The 14539-nt window shown below is 37.2% G+C and overlaps 2 protein-coding genes across 2 annotated transcripts; both read right to left on the reverse strand.

The window, feature by feature from the left end:
• Window positions 1–1568: 1568 nt before the first annotated feature.
• LOC113110852 (Krueppel-like factor 15) lies at window positions 1569–5778 on the reverse strand. The gene is made up of 3 exons (XM_026275082.1): window positions 5477–5778; window positions 3521–4527; window positions 1569–2683 (listed from the first exon to the last, which is right to left on the reverse strand). The coding sequence occupies exons 2-3, from the start codon at window positions 4471–4473 to the stop codon at window positions 2515–2517; spliced, it is 1122 nt and encodes a 373-aa protein (XP_026130867.1). The 5' UTR covers window positions 4474–4527; window positions 5477–5778; the 3' UTR covers window positions 1569–2514.
• Window positions 5779–6166: 388 nt separating this feature from the next.
• On the reverse strand, window positions 6167–14415 carry LOC113110853 (solute carrier family 45 member 3-like). Its single transcript, XM_026275083.1, has 6 exons — window positions 13998–14415; window positions 13550–13581; window positions 11690–11864; window positions 8540–9355; window positions 7637–7902; window positions 6167–7549 (listed from the first exon to the last, which is right to left on the reverse strand). Exons 3-6 carry the CDS (start codon window positions 11829–11831, stop codon window positions 7136–7138), a joined length of 1638 nt encoding a protein of 545 aa, XP_026130868.1. The 5' UTR covers window positions 11832–11864; window positions 13550–13581; window positions 13998–14415; the 3' UTR covers window positions 6167–7135.
• Window positions 14416–14539: the final 124 nt, after the last annotated feature.

The following is a 14539-nucleotide window of genomic DNA, read 5'->3' on the forward strand; positions in this document are numbered from 1 at the left end:
TAAATAATACTTAAACGTGGAACATTTTTTTCAGAAAAAAGAAAGTCACCCGGTTAACCTTCGCATCATTGTTAAAATATCGGTTAGAATTTGCACAGACTTGGTTAGTATGTCAAGTCAAGATTGAACTTGTATTTAACCCAGAAATTTCCTTTAAATTAGACTTTAAACCTTAAAGGTCAAATATCACATTGCTTTTCCCCAAAGTTTTCTTTTTTTTCTCTTTATTTTCTTACATAGGAAAATAGCATTTTTCAGTAATTCAAAAATAAAACCCAAATTTGACCAGCTATATGGTATGAGAGCAGCTATAGTCAGATGGTCTGAGAAAATGAAAACTGGTAATGCATTAACGTGAAGTTGTAGGTAAAGGAAATAATTTAACGTTTTTTATTGGGATGAAGGTGGTGGCAGAAAAATCAAGGATGATAATGTAATAAACCCCCCAAAAACAGACATATCTCTTCAAAAAAAGAGAGAACAAGAAAAAAAAGATCTTACTTGACAGTACTAATCAAAAAAACACTGTAAATCAGGATGCTCTCTGTGCGGTATTAAAAATGATGTACCTACGCTATAAACTTCAGAGTATTGATGAGTCCAGATATGAAGTATGTAGAGCACCTGATTCATGAAAGCCTACATGAGCTACTAAATAGATCGTGGGGGGGAGGGGATAATAACAACATAAAGTAGTTAAGACCAGATGGAAAAAGGCAAGTTGATGTCAAGGAAATTCACTCCATGTGGAAGATTAACATGACCTTCTCAAAAAAGAAACTCCAGCACAGTTGCATTGATGAAAGAGTGGAAGCCTTCAATGACGTATCGGTAAAACGATGTCCCGATAACTTCATTTCTACAGGAAGCGATCAGCTGCCACTTTTTGTGAACAGTAACACCTGTCCTCAGCGATTTAGCTTATCAACTGTGACGGCACGAAGTAGGAAAAAAATGCATTTATCTAATGCAAAGCACATTACGATAAAGGAAACAATTCTCTCTGTGTGATTAGAGATCGAAGAGAAGATTGTTTCTAGCTTATATATGTTTTTCAGTACATAAGTTCATCCTTACATGTAGTGATGTTATCCACGGCCCCGTGGAGCCCAGTTTGGCGTACGCTCTCAACAGTCTGAGAGAGATGAGGCACGAGAAAATAACATGGAAAGCATCTTGATGCATCAATACCTTTCAGCTGGCACAGGGATGTGATTGGTCCAAGACAATTCAACGCGATTGGGGTTGCACGAGGTGGGGAGGGGCGGGGACTAAAACATTTGAATAAAGTAAAAACGTAAATGCATCAGACCTAATTTTGCCTAATTACATAAGAATTCATTTTATAAGAGCTATACTTCAGAAGGATAATTTAGTAAGATGAATCTCATACAGAAATATCAAAATAAAATATTTAAATCCAATAAAATAATATATATATATATATATATATATATATATATATATATATATATATATATATATATATATATATATATATATATATATATATATATATATATATATATATATATATATATATATATATTAGTGTGACATTATTTTAATGATAATTGCAAAAAAACACATTCTCATGACTGTAACAGTTATCATTTTTTGTTTTGATAATGGAAATCTGTATAAATTAATTTTGATTACTAATACTTTGATAGTGTACACTTACAATTGTACTTTACAAATTAAAAATACATTTCTTTGAGTAATATAGTAATTAAAAGATTTTTGTTTTTATGAGAATGAGATGTTTTTGCATTAAAATAATACAAATGAGAGGTTTTTGCATGGCTACCATTTTCTTTTTTAATTTAATTAATTATACTTAACAGTAATAAAAACAATGTCACAGAAATATTTTCTTTTTCGAAACATTCTTTTTTGTTTTACTTAATATATTTGGATAAAATAGGACTAAATATTGCATTTTGCTTTTTCAGATTCACCCTGACAGAGGCCATTGCTTGATAATGCATAATAGCATAGCCTAAATAATAGTGCATATTGTCTTAATTTAAGGGAAATTCTGCCACTAAAGCTGACCAAAATACTGTTTTCATTGCATATTTTCACCTGGTTAGATCTTTAAACACAATATTAACAAACTGTACAGGAAATATGTCTCTTCAAATTATGCTCCGTATTGCCTTTTAGATCTCTAGACTTCCTGCAACCTCAGTTTAAAAGCCATAAAAATAGATCTCGAAAGCTATTGAAGCTCAACCTGTAGCTTTACAGCAGCGAAGGACGAAACGGGATGAAATCGATTGTAAGCTTTACCTCAGCCCTCCAAAAGAGCAAGAAATCTGCTTTTGGGCTTAACAATCACATCCCTGAGTTTCACATCAGCTGATTGTAGCACCAGGATAAACAAACATCTGGATAAACGAGGAAACAGAGACATAAATGAAGGCGGAGGGTTGCAGCATGTGAGCCCCTTTAGATATCATAGCTTTCCCTCTCAGACTCCAGGAACCACACTCCAGGTTTATCCAGGGATCAGACGTTCGCCCTGACTAGTCTGCCGGCACGGGGGCCGCGGTGCACCTTGGTGTGTTTGGACAGGTGGTCGCTCCTGGCGAACTTTTTGTCACACATTGTGCACTCATAAGGCTTGACTCCCGAGTGAGACCGCCGATGGCGGGACAGCTCATCAGATCGAGAGAACCTTTAAACACAAAACACAGCAGCACATCAGCTCACAACTCATTAAATCAGGGCACTAGTCCACGAATACAGTTCTACCACTTGCTCTCACAAGATTTAATCATTTTATAGAAATTGCTCTCAAAAAGAGATATCTCTTGACAATCACTGCTTTTTTCCCTTTTTGTTTATGAACCACACTGAAGACTAGAGTAGTAATGCTGAAAATCCAGCTTTGCATCACAGCAATAAATGAGATTTATAAAAGAAAACTTATTTTGGTAAAATTTCACAATATGACTTTTTTTTTTTTTTTTACCATATTTTTGATTAAAAAATGCAGCCTTGGTAAGCATAAGAGACATCTACAAATCTTATTCAATTCAATGTAACTAGGCATTAACAATGGCTTGTATGGCCTAGATGACATCAGCCAACCAGAAAAGTGGTTTCAGAGATGAAGCAGATTTTTATAAAAGTTTATGAAGAAATATATTTTGTGCACTAATGAATTTTACACAATTAGAGCAATTATAGTTATAGTTGAATTGAATTAGCTTCATAACCAATGAACGTTGCAACATTCACTCGGTTATTGAACTAATCTGAATCATCATTGAATTGCACTGAGCTGAATAATGACACTATTGTCTTTTTAGAGCTGCTGAAATTGTATTCTTTTCATAACCGAATAAATTTGCAACTTTAATACTCGTTCTTATTTAAAGAAGCTGCTTTGAAACTATCGGAACTGTACAAAAGGCTATTTGACATCTTGTGACTTGAATATTACAGGAGCAAATATGACTATTTGACAGTTGATTACTTTCATGAATAAAAGTCCAGTTTGAGTGCTCACCTCCAGCCACAGTCTGGCCAGCTGCACAGGTAGGGTTTCTCTCCCGTGTGTCTGCGGAAATGAGCCTTCAGGTGGCTGCTCTTGGTGTACATCTTCTCGCACCCGGGGTGAGAGCATTTATGTACCCGCAAGGTTTCCGTGGAGGTCCTGGATGGACGTGGAGTGATGTTTTTGACCAGGCCTGTGCCCACTATTCCGACCGCCCTGATGGCTAGAGGCAGGGGAGCGATCTTCACATACTTTTGGTCTTGGTTGACCGCCTCGCCCACAATGGGGAGGAGAGTTGCTGAGGGCACCTGCGGTGAAAGAAGGGTAATGTTCTGTGCCCCTTGGACACCGAGCACCAGGTGGGCCACCTGAAGCCCATTGGCCACACCCGATTGGGTGTCTGGCTGTGGGAGGGTGTGGCTTAGCTGGAGAGGTTGTAATTGAAGCACAAACGGAGCACCGACGAGCACCGGCGCGGCACTAGCTGTGTTGGTAACACTCTGAGAAGCAGGACGCTCTGTGGTGGCGCTGGATTTTGGTTCGGCATCACCGGGGGAAGACGGTTGTATGGGAGGCTCATCCTCCTTTGAGTGTTCCTCCGGACTTAGAGGAGCATCACTCAGAAGCTCCATCTTCTCCATCAAGAACTCCTCAATGTCCTCCAGGGTTGGAGAGAAGGTGCTGGGGAGCTGGGGTATAAAATCAGGCAGCTTGGACGGCTGAGTCAACATCTCCTCCGAGGAGTCTAAAAAGATCTGCAGCGGCCCATCGTCCTCGTCCTCCTCCCCCGGGCTGTAGCCGAGTCGAGCTCCAGTGTCTCCAGTTTCGGGACTGGAGCATGAGATGGAGCTGCCCCTCTCGCTGCTCTCGCTGCTGCCCACTTCCATGAAAGGCCAGGTGGCCAAGGCATGGTCCACAAACGATTCATTAGAAGTGGCCACCGCTTTGTCACTTATGGAGACCATTTGTTGGTGTGCAGATTAGTGGAAGGCCGAAGGTATTGCCGCGATTTGTAAACACTGCAAAAAGAAAAAAAAGATAGAAATTACATATTGAGGATAAGCAAAGTATGTGAACACATTAAACACACTAACAAAAAAACAAATATAATTCCAGGTCACATTTCAATTCCAAAGTCATAAGAGAAGATTTATACACATAATATTAATTGTATATAAAGGCTACATATTTGCATAATATTCGTTTGTGTATGTGTGTGTGTGTGTGTGTGTGTGTGTGTATATATATATATATATATATATATATATATATATACATATACATATATATACACACACACACATACGCACACACAAACATATATATATATTGTTTTTTTTTGGGGGGGGGGGGGGGTATTTCAGCATGAACGAAAACTGTTTGGACATTTTAATTGTAACTTACTACATCTAATAACAGAGTGTAAATACAGAGTGGCTCGTTAAAGTTAAGTCAGGTCTGTATTTAGTTAGGTTAGAATACACTTGGTGTGATGTTTTGATCTGGTGCAAAGAAAAATGCATTTTAAGTCTCCATATAGCACTGGAGCCAATATTTACATCATTCGAGCGCGTGGAGAGATTACAGTTCCGACGTTTATGGGCTAGAAAGAGGAGGGGCTGATCAAAACACCATCACAACACAAATCACCACAACATAAATCACAATGCACAATTAACCAATTACAAGAGAAACGACATATTCAAACTTGCAAAAACAACGCACCGATGTTTAACTATAGCACACATATAAGTCACTAGACATGCGTTTGACAGAAGTGCGTCAGCAGGGCAGGAAAACAGGCCTGTACACATGCTCTCAACACACTAACGCTTTTGCACAACACGGCCACATCCTTCCCAGAAACAGGTGTCAACTTCAACAAAGTGGGGTCATTTAAATCGAATTTGACCCTCTTTTTAAAAATCGACTTTGGTTTGCTTAATCGATATATGCATGCCTCATTACCTCGTGCAAATACGGATTTAAATGTCCGGATTGTGGATGTATGACTAGGATGAATCCAGATGTCCCTTTCGATGTTATTGTTGAGAAGAACATCGTCCTTGCCACGGTTCCATGTTGGCATTTCTTACGGAGGCCAGTCACATGACACGCGGGACGGATCCGATTCCTCGCTTCCGATTGGTTGCGTGGCGGGGGCTCGCCCCAAAACGAGGTACGTCATTGGTTAGAGTAAAATTACTCATGAATTATTTATAAGAATATGAAAAACATCCAACGAAAGCAAAAAATATTAATAATAATAGATCAGGTCTTGATGCATTTCTTGATTGTTTTGCATGCAGCATTTACAACAAAATGTTTAGCCCATTCACACCCGAATTATGTTCCAGAACCACACAAACAAAAGTTTTAAATGCAGCCATAGAATAAAATAATAATACAAAAAAAAATTACAAAAAATACGAAAATGCGTAATCCAAATAGTTATTTCAAGAACATTTCGATGAAATATTGGAAAGTTAAATGATACATTTTTATAATTAAAAAAATATAGTTATCATAAATATCATGAAAATACTGCTATTTACTGCTACCTACTTTTTCATTTATTTGTGTATTGTTTGTTTAATTATTTATTCATTCATATTGTCACAGAAAAAATACATAATCAACTTGATGCATAAAGTCAGTTTATTTTTTTATTATGCATAATAAATTGGCAAAAAAAAAAATAAATAAAAGAAAAAAATTAAGAAAAACATGGAAATATAAGAGAACTGAGTGAATGATGGAGCAAATATGAGTAAATATGTCTGTGCTGAAAAAAAAGAAAAAAAGGGGGAAAGCAACTGCTATAGAGACACTAGATGGCAGTAGTTGATAAAGAACTGTCTGATGCCACCCATCACAAGTCAAGAGGTGGCTGGCTATGCTATGGCTAAAAATTATATTATGCTAGTCCTTACATAGCCAGACCTCAATAAAAAAATACAGTATAAGTTTATTAGATGAATTGTATGAATATATGAATATAAGATTTAATGAATATAGATTGCAAATAGCTTTTATCTTTAGATTAAGGTGCTGAAAGATAGCAACATTAGGCTATATCTTAGAACCAAAACAAAAAAGTACCTAACTATACAGACATTTTTTGAAATTAAATGCTGTGCATAGAGTTATGTGTCTGCCAAAACAAATGTGTTATAAAATATTATATAAATACATCATTAAGATCTAAATCATAAGGGTTGTTTCACAATATTCAAAACCCCAAACTCTTACTCATCTTCTCTTTAAATATTCAGCATGTTTACTTTTCTGCACTTCGATACACCCAAGTCTTCTAATACTTCATTGTTACTTGTGTAATTGCTTTCCTTAATAGGTACACAATTGTGCAATATTGCAAATATAATATTATAAGCCACATGTTACATAACAATAGTTCTGACAAATAATTTAAGGCTCAAATAAGGTAAATGTATGACCATATATTGTTTGCCGAATATATAAAGCAAATTGTTTTTCTAATAAATTACCTGTATGCGTTCAATTGCACATTGCCATTTCTCTTTTCAAAAATACTAAACAGAACCAGCTGCCCTTTATAGTGCTTGTCACTGTCCAGAGTCTGTTGCTGTTTTGGTAACATCTCAGTCATCTCGTATCAATGTCCGCTTTCTCAAAGACGATCTTACTGGAGAAATACACAGCCACCAGACTCAACAGAGACGCACAGACCATGTATGCCGTCACACTCTGGAAGAGCTGCACGATGGAGCCCATAAAGAGGGACGGCAGCACCTGAGACAGCAAGTAGGCACTGTCTAAAATGGCGATGTCTGTGCCCATGCCTCTGACGGCTGAAGGTTGTGGCTCCAAGGCGATAGACACATGCAGATCAAGTGATTGTGAGTTTTTTATATTGCTCTGGAAGGGTATTGCACCTGGATACCCACTGACACCCCCATTAGTTCTTTTCTGCTTAGTGGAGGATGGCATCTCTGATCTGATTAACATTAGATCTTCCTCCCTGAGAGGAATTTTGCGCCTCTCGGTGGAGAAAAACACCTAGGAATTGAGAAGTGCAGCTGGTGAGGATAAAAACATTAACGTGGAAGTCATACGAATGCACAAGGTTTTGTTTGGAGTCATTACCTGGGTATTTGAGTGGTACAGGCATGTGAGTGTGTATGGCAGAATCTGCAGGGTGCAGAAGGTGTATCCTGTAGCAGCGGCCATGATGGTGACTAGTATAATGTTGTGGGACACGGTCATAACTGCTGTACTCACAGCCAGCAGGATCACGCTGCTCAGGTACAGCTTTCTGACTCCAACACACAACACCATACGCTCCATAAGCAATGAGAAGATCACAGAGGTCACACACTGGAGGAAAAGACCCAGGCTGGCCATTCGCACACCTGGAGTACCATAAAAATAACATCAACATATTTAGATTACATTTGTAAACTTTTACTATAGTATATTTAGTAATATGTATATGCATAATAATTCATAGTAATAAATTAATTCTCTAGAGTCTATTTCACATTACTAACCGGAATGTGTGTGTGTGTGTGCGTGTTTGTGTGTGTGTGTGTGTGCGCGCGCGTTTGTGTGTGCGTGCGTGTGTGTGTGCGTGTATGAATGAATTTACTTTTAGCTCAGCAACATGCAAACACTAACTGAAATAAATTAACTGCGAGTATAGTCTCATCTTGAACATAAACATATTCAGTTTTACTGCACTGGTAGAGATTTCTTTCCACACTTTCGTTGTTTAAATGTAAAACAAGTGAAGAAACAATTGCAAGTGCAGTAAGGCGACATAAACTCACATGGAAAAAGGTACAAAAGCTGTCACTGGCCTGTGCCTTTTCAAAAGGGTTAGGTTACATATCTTTTGTACCTTTTTTACCCCTAAAGAGTACTGCCCCAGTGAGAGATTTTGTACCTTTTTGTCTTTTGCCATTCTCTTAAAACAGGTTTATATGATATGCAATGTCAGTATTTTTTATATATATATTTGTTATGTATATATTACAGATAAACCTGCACCTTCATCATAGCGTATCCTTCCCGAGGAGCCTGGCTCATCACTGGGAACCCCGTTATATAATCCCTCTCCGACAAAGTCCGTGTAGAAGAGCATAAAGGACATAAGTGCCATCCAACTGCACAACTCGGCAACAAACAGCCTTGCTATTACTTTTGGCATGCGACTGCACAGCAAGTAGATTCGGGGGACCACAGAAAGGAGACTAGAGAACGTCCTTCGCAAAAACAGAAATCTGGGGAATGCCACACGAGGGCAGCAGCAAGTCTTCAGGTTTTCATGCCTTCTGGGAACCTCAGCGTCCCCCAGAAGTTCTCGTCCCGTCTGCTCCTCAGAGATGAAGGCCATGCCCATCAAACAAGCGAGAAAAATTAAGGTCAGAACAATGTAGATGAAGGCCTCTTGTCCACCCAAGTAGACAACGGTATCTGAAGTGGTCCAGTCAACTGCGGGCAGCAGGTAGCCAATGCATCCGCCGAGACTGAGCATGAGGGAGTAGACGGAGAAAGCCTTGCGACTCTCCTCTTCTCCAGGAAAGAGGTCAGAAACCAAGGCCTCCAAAGGTGTGAAGCAGGCCTGACCACAGAATTCCATCAAAGAAATGGCAAGGACCAGCAGCGGGACCTCCAGCCAGTGCTGCTGTTGTTTTGTGAGTAGGGTGACGAGGGTGGACGTCTGCGGGATGATCAAGAGACCGAGCAGGACACCAATGCACAACACCCATATGAAGGGACGTCTGCGACCATATTTACTTCTCAAGCTATCACTCGCCGAACCAATAAGAGGCACAGCGATCAGCCCCAGCACAGGTCCCACAGCTGAAATAAAACAAAAAAAATCATAAAACATCAAATGTAAATTAATTTTATGGATGTGAGTTTCTGCTAAATCTATATTGTATGGCTTTTTTTTTTTTTTTGTTCTGTAAGAAATGTTATACAATACAGTACAATTTTATTTATTTAATTGCATTACAATATATTGAATCACTAAATCATTTTTTTATTTGTAATTATTGAATACGTTATAATTAATTACTGAAAAAGACGACATAGTAGCTATTATATAATTAAAAAAAAAATGATACATACAGCTGTCTGTAGCCTATACTTTAGAAAAGAGGCCCCTCACAGGGAGATCAACATATTTGGGTGTTCTTGGCAATAAAACGTTTAAAAGCCCAAGGAATAGAAGTGACAATGCATTGACGTGAAATTCGCGGGTCAGCAAGTGATTCACATGTTACCACAAAAATGTGAACTTGATGTATGTTACGCAATCGTCAAAGAATGGAACAGTTTCCATGTTAAAAATGCGTCACGTTTCAGAAACCCAGTCTGGCGGATTCGATTCATTTTAGTTCACTCAGTAAAGATTCGGCAGACGGATTTGCCAGTCTGGTTCAAATCAAAAGAACCGGCTCATTAGAACCATCTGTTCATGAATCGAACAACGCATGTGTCGCTTATAGTACGTTTGTTTTTACGTCAGCGTTTAAGGAGCGTTGAATAGCGCTTTTTGGAAACATGTTGATACGTCATGTCCTTTAAGGAACTTGTTATCTGTATTTGACAACTCATATTTTACATATTTCTGATGAAGTATGTATTCAGAAGTATTCTCATTCTTTGCGCAAATCATGTATTACTTCACGTCAGTGGCGTAACCACGGGTGTGTCAGGGTGTGCCTGTGCCACCCACAGTGGCAGCTGGCACATCCAAAAATAGATGCAGAATTTTTTATAGTCTCAATAAAAATGTTTACTAAACTTGGGCTATTGTTATTTTTATATCAACGATATTTTTAAATCAACCCTTTCACGCGTAAATTACAAATATTTTAACTGACCCCTTGTTTCCATGGCGACGCGTCATGATTGTCACGTGACACACCGCAGCCACTAAAAGATGTATCGGTTTTCGTTTTATTTTTATTTTTTTACAATTATTTAAAATATATACACAAACTTGCTTACCATGTCAACTATCTGATATTCCGATTCTTCGTTTAAAAACCTTTATAAATTATCTTGATTTATATATATAATTATCTTACTCTTGAATGTAAGTGGCTGTTGAACTGGAAGAAAAATAGAGTAAACTTTATTGTTCTGCTATGTGTGTCTGATATATGAATAAAACACGTCTGCAAATTACATTTGATTAGATATTTTTTGCTGCTTCCATAGACATCAGTGTGTATTTTACAAACTACCAATGTATTGTTTTACTAGTGATTATGTATATTTAAATGTATGAAACCTAAAATAAACATTATGTGGTTGAAAACACTGCATATTAATTGTGATATATGACAAGCGCTGAGCGCGTCCGTCTCTGGCTCAGTGCCAGCCAACGCGCGAAAGCTGAATCTGTCTATGGTTTGAATCTGGCAGTTCTGTGACGTCACTGAACATTCTAAATCATACTCTCAGGGGCACAGAAATAAGAATCCAATATATGGTGCAATAATGCTAAAAATGTTAAAATGTAATTTACATTTTAAATTATTTTTGTTAAAATATAGCTGCCGACATTTGGACTGCCAACCAATCAGAAAACAGCAGCTGACTGTGACCCCAGCAGTCTGTTATAAACAGATAATTTTTGATTGCACATTGCTGGCTAGCAATATGTCGCAGAGCTCCTTTCTTAATTTTTTTTTTTTTTTCAGCAAAAAACCTCGGCTTGATGGACAGCCGGACATAAGGCCTAACGTTACACCTGATGAGGATGTTTCTCCCTCCCCGGGCCCAACATCAACAGACAGTGTTGCCAGATTGGAAATGTCCAAGTATCGTACCAGAAGTTCAAAATTATCGTATTTGGAAGAAAATTATTACATTTAACAATTAACTACATTTTGACACGACCTGCAAATTACCACTATGAGTATGGTTGGACGGAAGCAGTGCGACAAAAATACTATCCCATAATTTTGCACAGTAATCTGACAATAAATGTGGCACACCCAGATTTTCAAATGCACACCCAGAGTCTCTTTTCTGGCTATGCTACTGCTTCACGTGCCCGCCATTTCAAAACATTGGAGCTCACGCTAAGTCATTCCAGCACCTTCAAAATATTTGGTTTTCAGACCAGATCTTTAATAACTTGGCCACACCACTGACCTGTGAAAAAAAATAACTTACCCAGTACCATGGTCATGAATCGTTCTTCCACCCCTGCCTCCAGCAGCAGAGGTGGGATGTAGATGGTCCCAGCAGCCAAACATACCTCCAGACCACATGTTAATACATTAATCAAGAACAACTGCGAGATCCTGCCATGCATGTCCAGATGATCCACTCTTCACCTCTCCAAACTCTGCAGTGATGAGAGAAGATGTTTAGCCAAACTGGAATATTCTTACATTAAAGCACTTTATGATGTCGGTTACATGCTCTTGCTCACACAAAGCTACCAGAAAACTTTTAATATTGTGAATCATATGGATCATTACTCAAGAATTTTACTTATGAAAATTGCCTAAGAATGCCAACCTGCTTCCTATGTTCCAGTCTTGTGATTATGACCGTTGACAGCAGGATGTGTGACAGAATATTACACCCCTTCAGTCAACATATGTGTTTGTTTAGGACTATAAAATATTGATGAGTTTCTTAGCACTCAGGTGATGATCTTTGACTTTAGCTATGAGGAGCAGTATGTACTGATCAGCGTACATCAATTACGATTGAACACGGTCTTACTTGTGACAAAAAATGTAAAAGGCATGACAACAATAAACAAAAATAGCATATCAATCATTTCAGCAGTGTAGGGGATTTCTTCAGTTTCAGTTTAGCTTTGCTTGTGGCTTCTGGAAGGCCGCTGCTTTTATTTCTCAGATACCTCCGGTATAACAGACTCATGGAATATTTGGCCATGGTTTGGAGAAATCTGAGTTCCCTGTTCAGTCCACGCTGATGTGAATTACAAAAGTGTTCGAAGGACGCATGTCTGTATGTAGTCAATTTAATGTTTCACTTAATAAGTGAATCTCACGAAAGCTGGTAAGTACAAGGAAATGAAGCATGTTTTTTTTTTTTTTTGGGATCATTAAGAGTTTTTATGCTGTGTGACATACTTTCTTGTCAATTAAGAACAGATCTCATTATTGTTAGTGTTATTAAGTATATTCATACATTTTGGCAGAATCAGTTGTACTGCTTATATATAAATAATAGTTGATCTCTATATTGAACTAAATCTGATGATTTAGTTGCCTGATTTGTATACATCTTTTGGGGTTATTAGTTATTTCTTATATTAATATTACGTTTTAATATATATTTTTTATCCTTTTGTTAACTGCTTCATTAAATTGACCAAAAATTACAGAAAAGACATACAAAAAGTGACTTTTGTTACTTTCAGTACATAATAAACAACACTTGCAACAGTAATAACAATAGTTTTTTTTTGTCATGTGACTCAAATAATTAAATTACATTTTAAAACAAATAACAATAGAAAAGTTATTTTAAATTGTAGTAATATTTCACAAATATTACTGTTTTTACTGTATTTTAAACATTTTTTTAACTCAGTATTTGTAATCAAATAAATGCAACCTTGGTGAGCATACAATACTTCATTTAAAAGCATTGACAATTTTACCCAAACATATGTTAGTGTATATCTTTAAAATGCACCATTCATAATTTTGAAATATGACTATATTATGTACAGAAATAGTGTGAGGTCACTTAAGTTCAGAACCTTCTTGTGAATATGACTTGTTCATTAACAGTAACTGCTAAGTTCCTCATGTCACAGCGCGTTGACAGATTATTGGGAAGGAAGGAGAAATGTCTTTAGGCACAACAAGTGCAAACACATTTGGATTTAACTTTAAGGAGTGACACTCTTTTATTTTGCTGTCAGCCACATACACTGGACTCCTGCCTCAGCTGAGAGAACAAAGTCTTAAGTAAACGGAGTTGAACATAACTGAGCCATGAAAAGGTTTTAGAAAGGAAAAAGCACCGATGCACGTCACATCTTACCTGAAGCTGCCTCTGACAGAGAACTTCAGGTCCTGAAAAAAAAATATAAAAAAAATTCTTAGATTGATATTCTGAATACACCTGTTTATGGATAAATATAACAAGCATTTTAACATATAAATAATATTATTTGAGCCTAATGAATAAAAATATAATTTTTACTGGTTTGTAAAGGAATACAAAAACAAAAAAGTATCAGTATTTACCCAGTTACATATGACATTTAAGAAGAATAAATTAAAACTATAATAAACAACAATATAATGACGGTGATCTATTTGATAAATATATGGTTTTACAGCCACATGGGCATCATAAGCTATACATTATCAATTATTCTGTTACAAAAAAAAAATTATAATAACAACAACAACAAAAAAATAATAGTAAATAAATGAATAAAAATAAAACACACTCATAGACAAAAAACAACATTTGAGATACTTGCATTTCATTTCCATCTGTAAGGGTCAGCTAGTGATGTGATCTCCTGTTACTTTAACTAATCCCATGTGAATGTGAAAGTGCAGTGACATCAGCAGAAGTTTGAGAAGCTGCGCAGGAAGTGGGTGGGATGAGCTGTGAGAACCCACACGTCTGGAAACCACATCACAGAGACTCTACTCGATCTTCAACATTCTTTCTGGGTTTGCAGCGGGTCATGAATTAAAGCCATTTAAGTCCAACAGGTGTGTCTGCTTTTATAGAATAATTTCCTTTAATGGATTATTAACACTAAATGGGATGTGACGATTTGCTCTAACTGTTTACACTGTCTATCATCTGTCTATCTAGCTCTCCTTCTGTCTATCTGTCTGTCATCTGTCTATCTAGCTATCTGTCTGTCTGTCTATCTATCCATCTAACCATCCATCCATCCATCTATCTGTCTGTCTGCTTTTCTTCCTTTCAATCATCATTCATCTGTTTTTATCGTTCTATTAAATAATATTGCAGTGACAAATTAATTTTAGGAGTATAAATATTCTG

The sequence above is a fragment of the Carassius auratus genome, chromosome 11, assembly GCF_003368295.1.
Source record: "Carassius auratus strain Wakin chromosome 11, ASM336829v1, whole genome shotgun sequence".
Lineage (NCBI taxonomy): Eukaryota > Metazoa > Chordata > Actinopteri > Cypriniformes > Cyprinidae > Carassius > Carassius auratus.

Excerpts from the sequence above, each read along its gene's own strand:
- LOC113110852 (XM_026275082.1), bottom strand. The coding sequence starts at position 4,473 with ATGGTCTCCATAAGTGACAAAGCGGTGGCCACTTCTAATGAATCGTTT. Across the intron at positions 2,684-3,520 it reads TGGCCAGACTGTGGCTGGAG|GTTCTCTCGATCTGATGAGC; the intron begins GTGAGCACTCAA and ends TTGTGTTTAAAG.
- LOC113110853 (XM_026275083.1), bottom strand. The coding sequence starts at position 11,831 with ATGCATGGCAGGATCTCGCAGTTGTTCTTGATTAATGTATTAACATGT. Across the intron at positions 7,903-8,539 it reads AAGGATACGCTATGATGAAG|GTGTGCGAATGGCCAGCCTG; the intron begins GTGCAGGTTTAT and ends ATGGTACTCCAG. Across the intron at positions 7,550-7,636 it reads TGTACCACTCAAATACCCAG|GTGTTTTTCTCCACCGAGAG; the intron begins GTAATGACTCCA and ends CTCAATTCCTAG.